General features: G+C 54.4%; 2 protein-coding genes across 4 annotated transcripts in view; both read right to left on the bottom strand.

The window, feature by feature from the left end:
- The window catches only part of ARMH3 (armadillo like helical domain containing 3), a 304,301-nt gene that overhangs the window by 278,318 nt on the left and 10,760 nt on the right, over nt 1-15,223 (bottom strand). The window lies entirely within an intron of this gene.
- On the bottom strand, nt 406-14,077 carry LDB1 (LIM domain binding 1). Of its 3 annotated transcripts, none has more exons than XM_066354756.1 (11): nt 13,653-14,077; nt 5,339-5,441; nt 5,171-5,215; nt 4,989-5,064; nt 4,798-4,900; nt 4,452-4,624; nt 3,854-3,976; nt 3,543-3,626; nt 3,329-3,452; nt 2,987-3,129; nt 406-2,266 (listed from the first exon to the last, which is right to left on the bottom strand). In XM_066354756.1, the coding sequence occupies exons 1-11, from the start codon at nt 13,675-13,677 to the stop codon at nt 2,036-2,038; spliced, it is 1,230 nt and encodes a 409-aa protein (XP_066210853.1). In that variant the 5' UTR covers nt 13,678-14,077; the 3' UTR covers nt 406-2,035. The 3 variants fall into 3 exon arrangements, with proteins under 3 accessions (XP_066210853.1, XP_066210851.1, XP_066210854.1); XM_066354754.1 differs by having other exon boundaries at nt 2,981-3,129; nt 13,653-14,076; XM_066354757.1 differs by lacking the exon at nt 13,653-14,077 and adding an exon at nt 7,915-8,336 and having other exon boundaries at nt 2,981-3,129.

Below are 15,223 nucleotides of genomic sequence, written 5' to 3'. Positions count from 1 at the left end.
AGGAGATAAACAACCCTCTCCCTCTTCCTTTCCAGGCAGCTGTGCTGGTTGGGCTCCCCAGCACAGGCAGCACTCTCCCTGACTGAGCCTTCCGGGCACTGGAACCACCCAAAGCTCCTTCCATCGGAGCACTCCGGGTCCCCGCCCCCAACAGCTGAGCAGGCCAGCTATCCCAGGAACCCTGCCTTAGGAGGGCCACCTGGCTGGCAACCCCCTGACAGGGGTGAGGAACAGTGGGGATGGGAGCAACACCAGAAGAATGAGGGGAGATGTGAGGTGGGAGTGAAGGGGAATACTCAAGTCCAATTCATATCTCCTCCTCAATGACTGGTCTTAGGACTGCACGGAGGGAAAAAACTGTCTGGGCTGAGTCATTATTGGGCATCAATGACTAACCAAGACACACTCAAACCGAAAAGTTTCTTTATTGATCGGTACCATACATGACTCAAATGGCCCAAAAAAAAAAAAAAAAAAAAAAAAAAAAGGCATTACAGTTGGGGTAGGACATCCATCTTCCTCACCCCTTCCCTCTGCTCCTGATACAATACCCTTCCAACAGTGGCAGCAAGAGTGAAGTTAACAGGGCACAGGGGGCCCCAGAATCCAAAAGGAAGAGTGGGAAGAGAGGAGAGGTGGTACTAACACTTCTGGAACTGGCCACATGAGAAAGCAGTGAAGCCAGAGCTGGGTCCAGACTCAGGGAACCCTGCTCTTGGCCTCACCCTGGACCCAGAGCCTCCACTCATCCAACTGTAATAGAGCTGACGATCCTGGCTGCCTTCCCCTTTCTTCTATGAGAACAGGGACAGGAGAGGATATTGGGATATGAAGACCCTCTACTTCAGCTGGGGGACAGAGGCCTACTGCTCGCTGGTCAGCTTAGAGCTGTGACATCCTCAGTGGCACCTTCCCCTCTATGGAGGGCAGAGGACTAGATCTGCAATTTGAAGAGCTGTACTAGAAAGAGTAGATGAACCCTTCCCCCAACCCATGCCTGCCCAACTGAGACAAAACAAAAAAACACAGGGACAAACAAGGCTGCTCCCTTCCCTACATCCTCCCTAAAGGGAGGGAGCCTCCCCCTCCCCCCATCCAAGACAGCTGCTCTAGTGGAGGACTTGTAAAAGAATATACACATCATGGGGGGAGAAGGGGGCTGGCATTGAGGGAGTCACAAGCACTAAGAGGGCAGGCCAGAGTCCTCGAGGATGAAGAGACAGAGACAGCAGCTGGGAGCTGTTATAAAAGTGACGCCATCAATGGCCCTCTGCCTCATGGCATGCCTTCCCCAACTCCAGTCACCCCAGAGGAAAAGGGAAGAGAGATGGCAAAGTGTCTCCTTGGTCTGAAGCTCTCAAACTATATAAAATGGTAACGTATAACCCTCCTACCCTACCCACACGCTCACCTCCACCTGGGCCCTAAGCCCCCCATCTGCCAGGCATAGGGAGGTAGCTGGACTTTCAATAAGGGGAAGAGGGGTCACATGAGCGGATTTTTTTTTAAACTTACATTTTTAATAATATTATTTTTTTAAAAACTTGGAGCTGGGATAGGTGGTGGAAGGGAGGAGCCCAGAGCTTTACCCCTCTACTACCAGCCACCTAGGGGGAGGGTTCGGGAAGGGCACGCAACCAAGCCCCATAACTTTAAGTCCCTAAGGGCTGTGGGTATAAACAACCCCAGGCTTGAAATGGGTAGAGTCAGGAGGATGGGAGCCCAGAACCTGGGGTGAGAATGGAGGCAAATGCTCTGGGGGGTGGTCAGGACATTTCTCAGAGGCCCAGGGTCCACGCAGGCATCCACATGAGAACCCCCTTCCCCCAAAAGGCTCTGCAGAGGTGAGGCCCAGCCCAGGGCCACTGACAGGCAAATCTTGGCACCTGCCCCCAGTGAGTCCAGTTCCTCCCTGAAGTGGGTGGATGGAGGCTGCCCATTTTAGATGCTCAGTTTCTTCATTCTGTCTTCTGCTCCCTGGGGCTTTGAGGGGTGGGGCAGGCAGGCAGAGCACTAGCTGGCTCCGGTGAGGCCCTTACTGGGAGGCTTGTGATGTGGGGTTCTCCGATTTGCTTTCTTGGCTGGATGGAGGCTTGCTGTTCCAGGGGCTGTTGGCGCCCAGGGCAGGGGAGTTGTTAAAGCTGTCCTCGTCGTCAATGCCGTTGGCCGCGTCAAACTGGGTATTCTCCAGCCGGGTGATGAGCCTCTCGTCCTCGTCCCCGAACTCCCCGCCCATCAGGGTGGGCTCCCCCACCACCATCACATCCTGAGAGTGGCGGAGGTCCCCAAACATAATCGGGGCAGGGGCTCGCCCGGCCCAGGGCAGCAGAAACCCCCAGAACCCCAACACCCACCCAGGAAACTCAACACCCCCACCCCCTTCTCATACCCCATTTTAAAACATCAACTCCTCTAACACCCTCAGCTCCTGGAATCCTTTCCACTGGAGGACTGCAGAACATCACACCCTTTAATCCACATCTACTAGATTCTGGGAAAAGTCAATCTACTCCCCTAGCTCCCTAGTACATCACCCCCAAATTTTAGGGGCTCCTAAACTTCTATCTACATGTAAGAGAGGGAGCAGACCAAAACCACTTGGGAAAGTGTGTATATGTACACATCCAAGTAGATTCACACACATTGAGGCTGCATGTTCCTCTATTGGTGTGACTGTGTATGCCTCTGATGGTTTGTGTGCCCCTAAGCTGTCTGTCCTGAATATCCATAAGTTCTCTTGGCTGACTGTGTCCCTTTATACCTATATTGCTATGTCTGAGTCTTTGTGATCACAACCACACATGTGACTAACAAAAGGACTCTCACCAGTGAAACAAGTCAGCCCATACCGGCAGAGTGCACTGGGAAAAACTGTTTCTCTGCTTCTATGCCTGCTAGTGAGCTCACACTGGGACAGGGTCAAGGGTCAGGGGTCAGTAGTGGGGCAGCCCAGAAGAGAGAAGAAAGCCGAGATGCTTACAGGTACCTGGCTGGAGAGGGCGAAGGTGCTGGCTGGGCTTTTCTTCTTGCTGTTGCTGTTGTTGGTGTTGCCACCCCCCGAGCTCATAGTGCTGCCCCCTGACATCTTCCGTTTCCGCCGTTTGCTGGGCTGCTGCCGGGCGGGCTCCGCTGTGCAAGGGAAAGGAGACTCAGGTAGGGCAGGGTCACAGGCCCTTGGCTCCCCATTCTGGCTCCTAAAGAGCCTGATCCAACCCTGATCCTAATCTTGCAGGCCCAGGAATAAGGAAGGGACTTCATGAGATTGAGATGCAGCTTTGGGGATGGCATCAGATCCTGGTAAGAGAAGGTATAGGAGCAAGGCACTCACCGGGGGGCGCTACCATACGCTGCCACTTCTGGAAAAGGCAGGTCTTGAGGCAGTCACGAGGGCTGAGGCTGTAGGTCTTGTGGCGGGACATGAGCTCCTGCATGGGCTCGAGTATCACACAGAGCTGTGGGGACACCAGGAGGGGGCTTGTCAGGGGAGAGACATAGAGCTGAGACCCAATGGGATGGGGCAGAGCCTTGGTGATCAAACTCACTCGGAGGTAGTTGAGAGTGGAATTGGACAGCCCACACCGTGTGATGTTTTTGGAGAGCTGATCCAACATCTGGGGGTCCTGGGCCTAGAGGGGAAGAAAGGTAAGAATACTAGCACCTGGGGTGCATTTCTCACCAGCCCTATCATCTGAGCCTGTGATACTCCTGAAAGAGAAAAGGGGCTATTATTAAACCCATTTTTCAGGTAGAGAAACTCGAATCCTCTAAGGTCACTGTAAGGAAATGGCAGACCTTATCCGCCCCTCTCACTGTCTGCCCGCCCCCTCGTGTCCTGGGTCCTGCCCCCACTCACATGCATGGCAAGGATGCTGCGGGGGATGAGCTCCCGGTGCTGCCGGATGCTGAAATGCCATGTCTTTATCCGCATCATGTCGTCAAACATGAACTCCAGGTACAACCGCCCCTCCACACACACCTGGAGACAAGGTTGTTAGAGCTCTGTCCCCTCCCCATACCTGAAAGTCCACCTTTTCTCCCACTGGCTCACAACTCCCCTACTGCATATACTTCTTCCACCTGCACCGAAATCTAGGTGTGTAACTGACATGGACCACCCCTCAATTACATGTCACACCCTTGACCCTTACACACACACACAGTAGAACTGCTTAGTTAATCCTGTCCTCTCTCATGTAGCTAGCGAGCCACTCATCTGCTATAAGTATTTTGAGGGCAGGCTCTTGCTCACTGTTGTACATACCCCTGTGGCCCAGAATATGGCCATGAATAAGCTCAGTAAACACCTGCTGAATGCTGCAGCATGCCTGCCTCCCTCTTTCTCTGGCCACTTTCCATTATGCCTCCCTGGGAACAGCTGAGTACAGTTTGGGAAAGAGGAAGGGACTCAAACTTAGGTGTTACAGCATTCTACATCCAGCCAGATTGCTGACCTGGGTGAACATGGGTTTGCCGTGCTGGGTCACCATGCTGCCCTGGTCACAGTCGAGGGACACAAAGTTGCTGTGGAATGCCTCCTTGGGGTGCTTAAGAACATAGTACAGCTCCGTAGCACCCCCCTCAAAGATGCTGCGGAAGTAGCGTGGAATCAGGGTCCGGCCAATGGCTGTAGAGATGGGATAAACTCTTTAAAACAGAAGGACCTCAACAGGGGTCAGGCAAATGCCACCACTACCAAAACATACATCCTGGAACGAATAACCACTCCCAGACCTTAGCAGGGCACAGGAGGTATATACTCCCACAGCAGAATTGGCAGAACCCCCAGGGACCACTCACTATATCTCTTTGGTCCATCTTCCAGGCAGAAAGTGATGGTTAACATGGCATCATCCTCAAAGAACTCAGTTGTGAAAGCATCCCACCAGAGATTGTCACACTCCTAAAAGCACAAGGAGAGATGTTTGTGTACCAGAAGACACCCCACACTGGTGCCCAGATGGCCCTCCCTCGCTCTTTCCCTTCTATACCTCAGTCCAGTTTTGAAGCCGTTTGTTAAGCTCGAATATTCTATAGTCAGTTTGGTTGCCATATGGTGTGTGCCTCCTGGGGTAAGTGAAGAAGACAGGTTAGTAGGAGCAGAGCCTCCCCACCCCCCAACCTCTGCCTTCACCCATGGAAAGCACCTCCCACCCCACTGGACTCCACCTACCCAATCCCAGGCTCCAGGTATGTAGGCGGGTACATGGGAGTTGGGCTGTGTAAGAGAAGAGGGTATGAGAATAGGGATGGAAGACAGGAATTACTGGGGAATGTCACTCCCTCCCCTTTTCAGGCAGGATCCCATCTGGAAAAAGGATGAGAAGTGAACAAGACTCACCCTACATCCCGATCTAGCATGGTGCCGGGATGGAATGGGGGGAAGGCGTTGCCGTTTGGGGGCTCCTTCGGCGAGTACAGCTTGAATGACTTTGAGGAACAACCTAGAAGGGAAAGGAAGAGGGGTACTCTAAGTCTCCTTGGAAGCTCTTCTGAAATTGTTGAGACTACTGTATGTGGACAGGGACTGGTCTGGAGCCACCAAAGTGAACTGGGAAGGGAGACTACCCTAGGAAGCAACCTCTCTGCTTTTAAATCTGGCTCCAATTTTTATTAAGAAACTAGAAGTACACGGCCCCAATACTCAAGCCGTAATTTCTTCCTGTGGCTAAGGCCCAGATGACAGAATTGAAGCTGGGAAGAAATGTCAATACCATAGAATAAAACCCCAAAATATGGAATCTAATTTTGATAAACCCCGCTTTTCAACTACATAATTCAATCATCTCAACCACTATGTGAGGTGACAGCGTTAGCTGTAACATTCCCATTTTACAGGTAGGGCAACTGAGAGTTCAAGGGAAACTGCCAAAATCACAGAGCTAGCACTTGAGCTCAGGTCTTCTGATTCCCGTATCCTGTAATATTTCTACCTTTCTGTTGCCCTCTGGAGATCAAGTTGTGGGAGAAAGAAGGGGGATTTGGCAAATTCCCTGCCCCTCCTCCATACCCAGGGTCTCTCAGGAGGGCAGGGGATAGAAAGATAAAGGAGGGAGAGGTGTCTGCTGGGTGCAGCCCACCAGATAACCAGTTGGGCTTTCTGACCACCCCCCCCCAACGGCCACTCCCTTATCAACCCAGCCCCTCCCCACACACCCACCACTAGTCTAGTATTGTCTCCAAACCAGAAACCCAGTGCCTCAACCCATTTCGTCTTCTGAGACTTACAGCGAAGGAGAAAGGTAGAGGGGCCTCCACTGGACCTCACTCTACTTACAAAAGGAAAAGAGGAGACCTGGGAAGGGGCCTAGGTTCCAGAAGGCTCAGTCTAGGACACACGTGGTAATTAGACAGGGGTCTCTTGCATCTGTGCATATGCGTGTTCCCTCTCCACCTCTCCCCGCAACATGCAGTTCTTGGTGTACTCTATTACCTGACTGGAAGAAGTGCTCTATTCGGAGTTGGGTATGAGCCAGGTACCCTGCGATGCTATTTTCCCTCTCCCTACAAGGTGAGGGGAAACTGAGGAACCATTCCAAAGGTCCCGACCCCAGTTATAGTTGTTTCCTCACATCCCCAAACTTGATTGCATTTGGAAGGGTGGCTGAATTTGTTGTGTCTTAGCCTTCTCCCCAATTTAGACACAAAATCTACTTTGTTCCTTGGGGAGAAGAGACAAAGGAAGACCCCGTGCCAGTATGTGTCATTTATTTCTCTCCTCAGGGAAAGTTCCTCACAATATGGGCAAAAGGAGGGTCCCAGAGAGACCTACACTACCCAGTCCCTGGAGGTGCCAAGAGTCAGAGCCTGTGTGTACCTGCACCTGCCTAGCAGGCTTCTATCCTCGGCTCGCCCCAACATGCCTACCGAGGGCTGGAACCCAGCAGCTCCAGGCAGGATCAGTGTGCCCCAAACAGGCCCTCGCCCCATGCATGAGTTCTGGCAGGTCACATCCATATGCTCCCAGCACAGCACACACAGCCTTCACATGCCTGTCTGGACTGTACGAGGAACCTGCGCTCTCAGGAAAGAGAGAACCTTACCCAACACCAAGTCTCCCTACTCCAGACTGACAGACCAAAGCCATATAGGAAGTCAAAGCTCACACAGCTCACCAGAGGCCAAGCCTGGCCAATGAATCCCAGAGTCCAGATGATCAGACCTGGCCCTAACTAAGCCATCCCTCCCCCAAAAGCATCACTGTCCTTGCCCCTCAGTTTCAGGGCCACCTGAAAAAATGTGTTAGCTTAAGACCCTAAAAAGACTCTAATTCTGAAAAAAGTTTCAAAGCTTCAATATCCCTCACTAGTGAACTGACAAGCATTGTCTGGGGCTGTGTAACAGTTCTGAGGAGTGAAAATCCAAAGCTCTGTGGCCTCTACTTACACCTCCAGCGAATGGACACCAAAACTCAGCATTTCTCCAGAGGCAAAGCAACTGTCAGCAGCCCCAGCACAAGGGCTTGGGAGTGAGATGAGAAGGGGAGGGAATATCACCCAGACCATCTGTCCCTGTTGCTGCCTGTCCCCAGCAGCAGGGGTAGAGGGAGCAAAGTGGGGGTGGGGGTGAAGGAGATGCGTCACCCAGCCTTGGAGCCAGACACAGCCCCCTTTCTACCTCTAGCAATCTGGAAACCCTGAGGAAGGAGAAGAGAGGAAGAGCCCAAACTAGAAAAGTTTTCTCAGGATGGAAGCTGCATCTAGGGCTAAGGGGGAGTACCTCCAGCTGAGCATCTCCATGGTAACCAGCCTGACCTGAGGGCAGGCTCCCTCCTTTCAGGGCTGACCAGAGGTCAGCAGGCCTGGGAGCCCTGGCCTCTGAGCTGAGGCACCTCTTCCCCAGCCAGCATACCAGGCTAGGGGCAAATCCAGGACCTTCTACCCAACCTCTACAGTCTTGCAGGGTGCCCAGACTTACCTGGGAGAACTGAGGGGGCCGGGAGAGGTGCTGGGAGCAACTGGAAGCCCACCAGGGCCCTGGCAGGGGTGAGGACTGAGGGGGAGTCAACTTCAGCCGCTCATGTCTGGAGTGGGACAGGTAGGCCTGGTTGGGGAGCTCGACTCCGTGGGCTGCACAAAGACTCGCACGCACAGCCTGGGCCTACCCCGCGGCGGCCACAGCCCCGGGGAAAAGTTACAATGGCCAGTGGGCCGGGGACTGGGGGCCAGGGGACTGGCCTGGGGGGCGGGGGACCTCGGGGAGTCCGGAGCCTTCTTTGTTTGCAAGGTTTCCCTCAACAATGGCTGCTCTGCTCTTTCCTCTCTCCTCCTCCTCCTCCTCGGCTCTACCCGCTGCCGCCTCTCGCTGCCTCTGCCTCCAAGCAGCCCGCCCGCCCTCCCCAGGCCTCCAGGCCCCTCTGCCGGAGTACCAGGCGAGGTAGGGCCCGGCACTCACACTCACTCACAATCACACACGCACAAACACAAGCAGAGCCCACCAGCTCCCAGCCTTTTCTCCCTTTCTTTCCCTCGCTCCCCGCTCGCTCTCGGAGCCTCTCTCAGAATGAGGCCCCAGGGCGGGCAGAGGGTGGAGCTGCCCCCACCGGCCCCGCCCCCTCCCAGCCCTGGAAGAGGAAGAGGGAGAGAGGGAGGGAGGGGAAGAGAGAGAGAGAGAGAGAAGAGGCAGGCAGGGAGGGAGGACTGCTGAGAAAAACAAAAGAGAGACAGAGACTGGGAGAGACTGGGATGGAGAGATGAAAACAAAACAGACTGGGCCTGGAGAGTCCTGGATGGAGGGAGGTCAGCAGGGAGGTCTGAACGGAAATGCTCCCCCACCCCAACCCCAGGCATTGTGCTCAGGACTGAGCAGGGGAGCCAAAGCCACGGGCAGGGGTAGAGAAAGGTGCTCTCCTCTCTGAAGCCTCCTAGTATCTTTAAACCTCCCAGACGGTGCCCCAAATCTCTCTTCCTCTCCTCTGTAATTTCTTGGGTGGAAGGCTGGTCTGGGCTGCCACCCTGCCTGGGCTTCAGCTCCTGGTGAAACCCAGGTGGCTAGCTGGGGGAAGACCCCAGGGGGGCATTTTTGACAGAGATACACTCTGACTTGAGCCTATAAACACTGACTGGAGAGGAGATACTTCAGGCTCCTCGGCCACTAACCCAGCTAAGTTCCAAGCCCCGACTTAGATATATGCCTTAGCAGGAAGCCCCTTCCCCCCACCACCACCACTACCGGAGACACCTGGGTACAGGGGAAGGAGGCCCTGTCAGAGCTAGGGAAGGCAAACCTGCCCAATTAAGAATCCCCGGAAGGGGCCTAGTCTGCTGAATCCTTCCCACTACCTCAGGAAAAAAGGTATGTGGCTACTGGGGTGGGGCTTGTTCTCCAATGCAAATCCCAAGAAAAGAGGGTGTTTCTAAAAGTGGTCCAGACCCTACTCCTTGCTCAGACAGGAAAAAAAGAAAAACACACACACACACACACACACACACACACACACACGAGGGAACAGCATATGACTTCCAACTTCATTGCAGATTGAGTGCTGCTCCCTATTCTCTAGCCACCCCCAACTATATTCACACATAGCCAAACGACAGGATTTCTCACAACATACACACCAGTTGACTATGCAGTAATAATATTGCACCTGGCTCTGTGAACATCCGCCACACATAACACATCTCACTTTCACATAAACCATTTTCTGACACACTTCAACCTGTGATATACCTCAAACCCTAAATAAACCTAAACCCAGGATGCACACACACAGTCTAGGTCTGACTCTGACTTCCACACACACTGGGACTAGTGATCCTCATGCCCCCAACCCCAATAAACACACCAAAAATGTATTACATACCTCCAGAACCCGTGACAGATTATTACATATACATCCTGACTACCTGCATTTGTTATCCAGGGACTAACCCCATAAACCACCCTTCCTGAAACCAGTATACCATTCTCCAACACGGCCCCTGCCATGATATTCCCTGGCTCTCACAAACATATAGAAAACTATGACTTTCACCCAGCCCCTACATCAAGGGTCCCCAAACTACAGCCCGCGGGCCACATGCGGCCCCCTGAGGCCATTTATCCAGCCCCCACCGCACTTCTGGAAGGATACCTCTTTCATTGGTGGTCAGTGAGAGGAGCATAGTTCCCACTGAAATATTGGTCAGTTTGTTGATTTAAATTTACTTGTTCTTTATTTTAAATATTGTATTTGTTCCCGTTTTGTTTTTTTACTTTAAAATAAGATATGTGCAGTGTGCATAGGAATTTGTTCAGTTTTTTTTACAGTCCGGCCCTCCAACGGTCTGAGGGACAGTGAACTGGCCCCCTGTGTAAAAAGTTTGGAGACCCCTGCCCTACACCATACTGCCTACACCAGGACTTGAGAAGTTCCCACCGATTCTCACATTTATAGTACACCTTTAAGGATAACCACACTCTTGCCCCACTGACAATTCCTGTCATTTGTTTGGTGCCATTAAACTTTCCAAAGTGCATTCATAGGCAGTACCTCAAGAGATCTTTACAGCACACAAGGCCAAATATTACCCTAACTAGAACAGATTAGAATGGCACAGAAGGGCCTGAAGCTGGAATCCTGGATTTCTTACTCATCCAAGTCCAGCCCTGGGGCATTGGAGCCCTTTCTACTCTCTTCCCCCTCCAAGGAATGGCCACTCCAGGTCCCAAATGATTGTCTACACAGGAAGGGGTATAGGTGTGTGCTCTGGCTTCTGCCCCCAGTTCAGAGCTCAGAATTCCCATGCAGTCTGTCTCCTCAAATTTCAGGGAGAAGGGCCCCTAAATACCAAGATGTACTGAGACTCTGACATATCATTCAAAATGGGCCCCCTCCTAGTTCCTTCTCTAGCAAGTCTGCTCCTATGTTCTGACTTAATTGCCCCACTTGCACAGGGGCAAAAGAAAAAAGAAGTTCAGCTAAAGGGAGCAAGTTTGATTTAGAAAGCCCTGAAATTTGGGGTGGGGTTGAGCAGGGAGCAGCAAATGACAAAGATGATGAGCGAAGAGTAGAAGGAGACCACCTCTCTTGGAGGTGAGGACTCTGTAGGGCAGCAGCCTGCCCCAGCCCACAGGATAAGGTACCAGCACAGCCCCCTGCCTGGGCCCCTGGGGCTCCCTGACCTAGGCCTCCAGTGTGCCTGCCCCCCTTCCTTTGTCTGTGCCCGGCCTCCCGTTGGCCTGGCGCTCTGCCATCCTCCTCTCCTGGCTCCCAGCCGCCACCATTGCTGCCTCCTCCCCTCCCCCTACTCCTCCCTGCCTTAACCCTTCTGAGCCACATGCTGCCCTAGACAGGCCCTGGCCCCCTCACCAACCCGCCCTGCCTAGGGTGATGCCCCTTAGCAGAGGTTCTACCTGCTCCTGACCAAAGCCCCAGGAGCTACTCTCCACCGGAGCACTATAGGAGCTGGATGTGTTTATGTGTGTATCTTGTGGTGTTTCCTCCTGTGTGTGCATGTGTGTGGGTCTGTGTGCGCTCTGGCTTCCCTCAGTCACATGTGTGGGGCATGTGCTGTCTCTGCTGGGCTGGGGGAGGAGGAGGAGCTGGGAGACAGCAGAGCACAAAGGAGAGACTCAGCCAGGCAGGCAGGCAGCAGGCGGGCAGCCTGCCAGGGCGCCTCAGCCCCCACCCTAGGGCTGCTCAGGTTGGGTGTGTGTGGGCAGGGGTCTTTGGACCTGGACTATATATGCTGCTAAGACACCCTTGTGTCCAACCATGTGCTCTCACCCACCTATACAAGCCTGGTCCCTTCTCTTACCTCAACTCCTACCATTCTACACCCCAGGCCACTCTCAAGCCCTTCTGCATGTGGTTCTCCTTTAAGTCTAACCTCCATCCATCCTCTATGGCATCATCCATAAGACTTAACATTCAGACTTAACATTCCCCACTTAGCCATCTTTGGCCCCCTCTCCCCGCAACACACAAAACAAACATGCTTTTGGGGGGCAGTGACTGAAGATATCCACTCCTCCCACAGATATACACCCCTTGTATGAGTCCTCTTCCCGTTCCCATACTGCTCCCAGACAGGCTGAGGGGGAAACTTCCTCCCTTCTCTACTGGAGCCAGGCACATAAGCCCAACTTCAGGGCCAACCTCTCATCACCTTCAGCCTGACAACCTCTCAATACCCACCTCCTACCCACTATTTGTAGGAACTAAGAACCAAACTATAAGACTCGGCCCTCTAGCTTGTTCTGAGCCTTAGTTTCTGCTATGCTCATGTGAGGCAGTGGAAGATCAAGGCCATAGGGTGGACTCAGAGCATGGATGGATCTGAACAAGGTACCTAGCATGTGGCAATTATAAAGAAAATACACACAGAAATATGCACACCAAGCTAGTAAAACGAATGATGGGGCCAGGCAGGATTACAGCTTAGTAAGCTCTTTCCTCTCCTCTCCCCCACCTTCTGCAACAGGAGCCAGGGGTTCCCACACCCAGATATTCCATGGTTCTCAGGCTCTACTGGCCTTTCCTCTGGGCACTGGGCCCCTTAAACGTCAGTCTCAGCAGGCACTTTAAGTGTGTGCCCAGCCCAGTTTGGCCTAGGTCACGTGATTTTCAAGGAAGCTTCCTCACTGGCAGCTTCCCTTGGGGATTGGGGGTAGGGGCAGTTGTGGGGTATGGGCTTCCCAGAAAACAGGACATCTAGAGAAGCAAAGGACCCAAACTCCAGGCTAGATTCAGGGACACCTTACTTCCAGAAGAAACCTAACTCCAGCCTAGGACAGAAGAGGGTCCTGCAAATAATTCAAGAAGCCAGGGTCCTGGGGAGTCCTGGGGATGTGGATAGACAGTGTTCTAAGGCCCTCTGAAGACTATTTCTCTAGTCACATTACCTCCCTTTCCTCCTAGCAGTGAGGAAGAGCCTCCCCCTCCCCAGGAAAGAACTCATATTCAGACTGTCACTAGCAAGAGCTGTGTTTTGGAGAGGAAGGATCTGAACCTAAATTCTCTCTCAAGTTCTCACTTTGGGGTCCAGCACTGCTCCCCTCAACTCAACTCTCACAAATCACTCTAGTTCCTAGCTTGCCTGGGGCTGCCACATTCCCCTTCCCACGAGGGCAGGGATGCCAGACCCCAGGGCCCAATTATCTGGCCCATCCCAGGAGTACCTCCTGTCCCTCTGGAGAGCCAGCCTTCCCTGGCAACGGGCAGGAAAATTTAAAGAGGGCCAAGATGGGCCCCAATTAATCCCTCCCCCCAAACAGGGTCCTCAGAAACAGCCTGGAGGGGGTGTCACAGGATCTGTGAGAGAGAATAAGCAGCAAGGAAGGGGGGGGGCAACCCAAACCAACCAATCGCAGCTCTATGATGACCTGAGGGGGGGGGTCAAAAGTCCAGACGCACTTCTGATTGGCTAACACCCTGGAATTCTGGGAATTCAAGCCCCCCCAAGCCCCTCCCCAATAGCCTCCCCCCACCTCAAAAAAAACCCCAACACACCAGCTGCCCCCAACACCCTCTCCCCGCGCCTCTAGGCTGCTACGCATTTCCACAGTGGAGGAAAACCCTCCCCCCGACTGAGGCCCCGCATACCCCTCACAGCCCCCCACCTCCGCCATGCCATCGACGCCCCCCACACAAGTTCTCGCCAAACAAGGGGTGAGGGATCCGCGGAGAAGGGGACGGAGGGAGGGGCAGGGCAGCCGTTCGCCCCACTCACCAGGACAGGCACAGCCCACTGACATCTTCACATCGCCCGCCGCTGGGGGCCCAGCCGAGTCACAGTGCCCGCCCCGCGCGGGGACAGGCCGGGCATGAGCCGCCGCCGCCGCCCGCGGCCCCTGCTGCCCTCGCCGCCGGCCCGGCCAGGCCCGGCCTCGGCCCGGTGCGGGCGGGCCCTGGCTGCTGCGAGGAGCCTGTCAGGCGCGGAGCAGACAGGAAGGAAACCAGGCAGGAAGGCGAGCTGCCTCTGCGTGTGTGCGCGCGGGTGTGCGTCCCCCGAGTGTGTGTCCGTGTGTGCGCGTGTGCGTGTCTGTGCGCTCACGCCGCCCTCCCTCCGCCAACGCCGCCGCCGCTCGCCCCCCTCTCTTTCTCCCTCCCGCTATCGTAGGCGCCCGCTCTCCGGCCCCAGCCGGGCTGGGCCGGGCTTTATTAATATGCTAATTGCCTGCTAGTGGGAGGGGAGAGCCGTGTCAAAGTGACCCGGGCGGGCGCGCTGCGAGCGACGACGTGCGTGCGCCGCGCGGCGGGCGGGCGGGCAGCGAGGGGCTGGAAGCGTTCTGGGAACGGCAAGCATGTGACGCAGCTTTTAAAAAAGGAGACGGAGGCAGAGACCCCCCAGAGAGGGAGGACGAGGGGGAGGGATGGGATGCGAAGCCTCGTACTCTGTGTCGATCCTCCCGGCGCCGCTGAGTTGGGGGCCGTGGAAGAGGGAGTGGGAGCTGGGACTGGGGAAGGCGGAGCCAGTATGGGCTGTGAGGTGTAGCTCTTTCTCCGCCTGGACCGCAAGCTGGGAGGGAAGAGGTACTTCTGACCGCCCCCAGCCACCCACCCATGCTCTCTGTTGAGACACCAGTTTTGCTCTGGAGGCTCCTTGTTACGCGTCCCCCATCTAAACCTGGGTGGAGAAAGAAGGCATTATCCTAATTCTTGTAGCAACCCTTCAACTCACCTCCTCCCTAAATTAGCCACCCCTCCCTTGCCTGTTAAACCAGTTGGAACTAGAGCTAAAAGGGTTAAGTGGGGTCCCCGCCCTCCCCTGCCTTAGGGCTTGGGATCGGCGTTTCGTTTGGGGGGAGGACAGCGGAATGACTGCTTGGTTGGACTTAGGAGGTGGGAATCAGCAGGCTGTCCTTCCCTCTTGCAGGCTCTGACTCATCAGTCAAGACACTCTTCTCCCTTCCCCCTTTCTCCATCTAGTCTCGGCCTCCCCCACTTCACCCCTCCTTACCCCCCCCCTCCCCTCCCCTCGCCTGGAAACTGCTGTCCTTTGAAGGCCTGGAGACGGGAGAACAGGAAGCAGACTCTTTCAGAGTCCCCTACTCGAGAAAGGCTTTTAGCCACGGTGGATGGAAGTGAGGTGGGAGGGAGGGCGATCTGGATGGTCAATATAAGGGACACTCTTTCCCCAGGGAGAAGCCTCCCAACCTCCAGGCACTACTCAAGGACTCCCCAGCCCAGCAACCTTAGGAGGGGACAGGCTCCATCTCCTCCATCTCCATCCCTTCCCAAAAGCCTAGCCTTAGCTCGCTCATAAACAGGAAATACCTATTGGAGGGGGGAAGGGAATGT

This window comes from Saccopteryx leptura, chromosome 13 (genome assembly GCF_036850995.1).
Source record: "Saccopteryx leptura isolate mSacLep1 chromosome 13, mSacLep1_pri_phased_curated, whole genome shotgun sequence".
NCBI lineage: Eukaryota > Metazoa > Chordata > Mammalia > Chiroptera > Emballonuridae > Saccopteryx > Saccopteryx leptura.
This window is presented reverse-complemented; position numbering and strand designations above follow the sequence as displayed.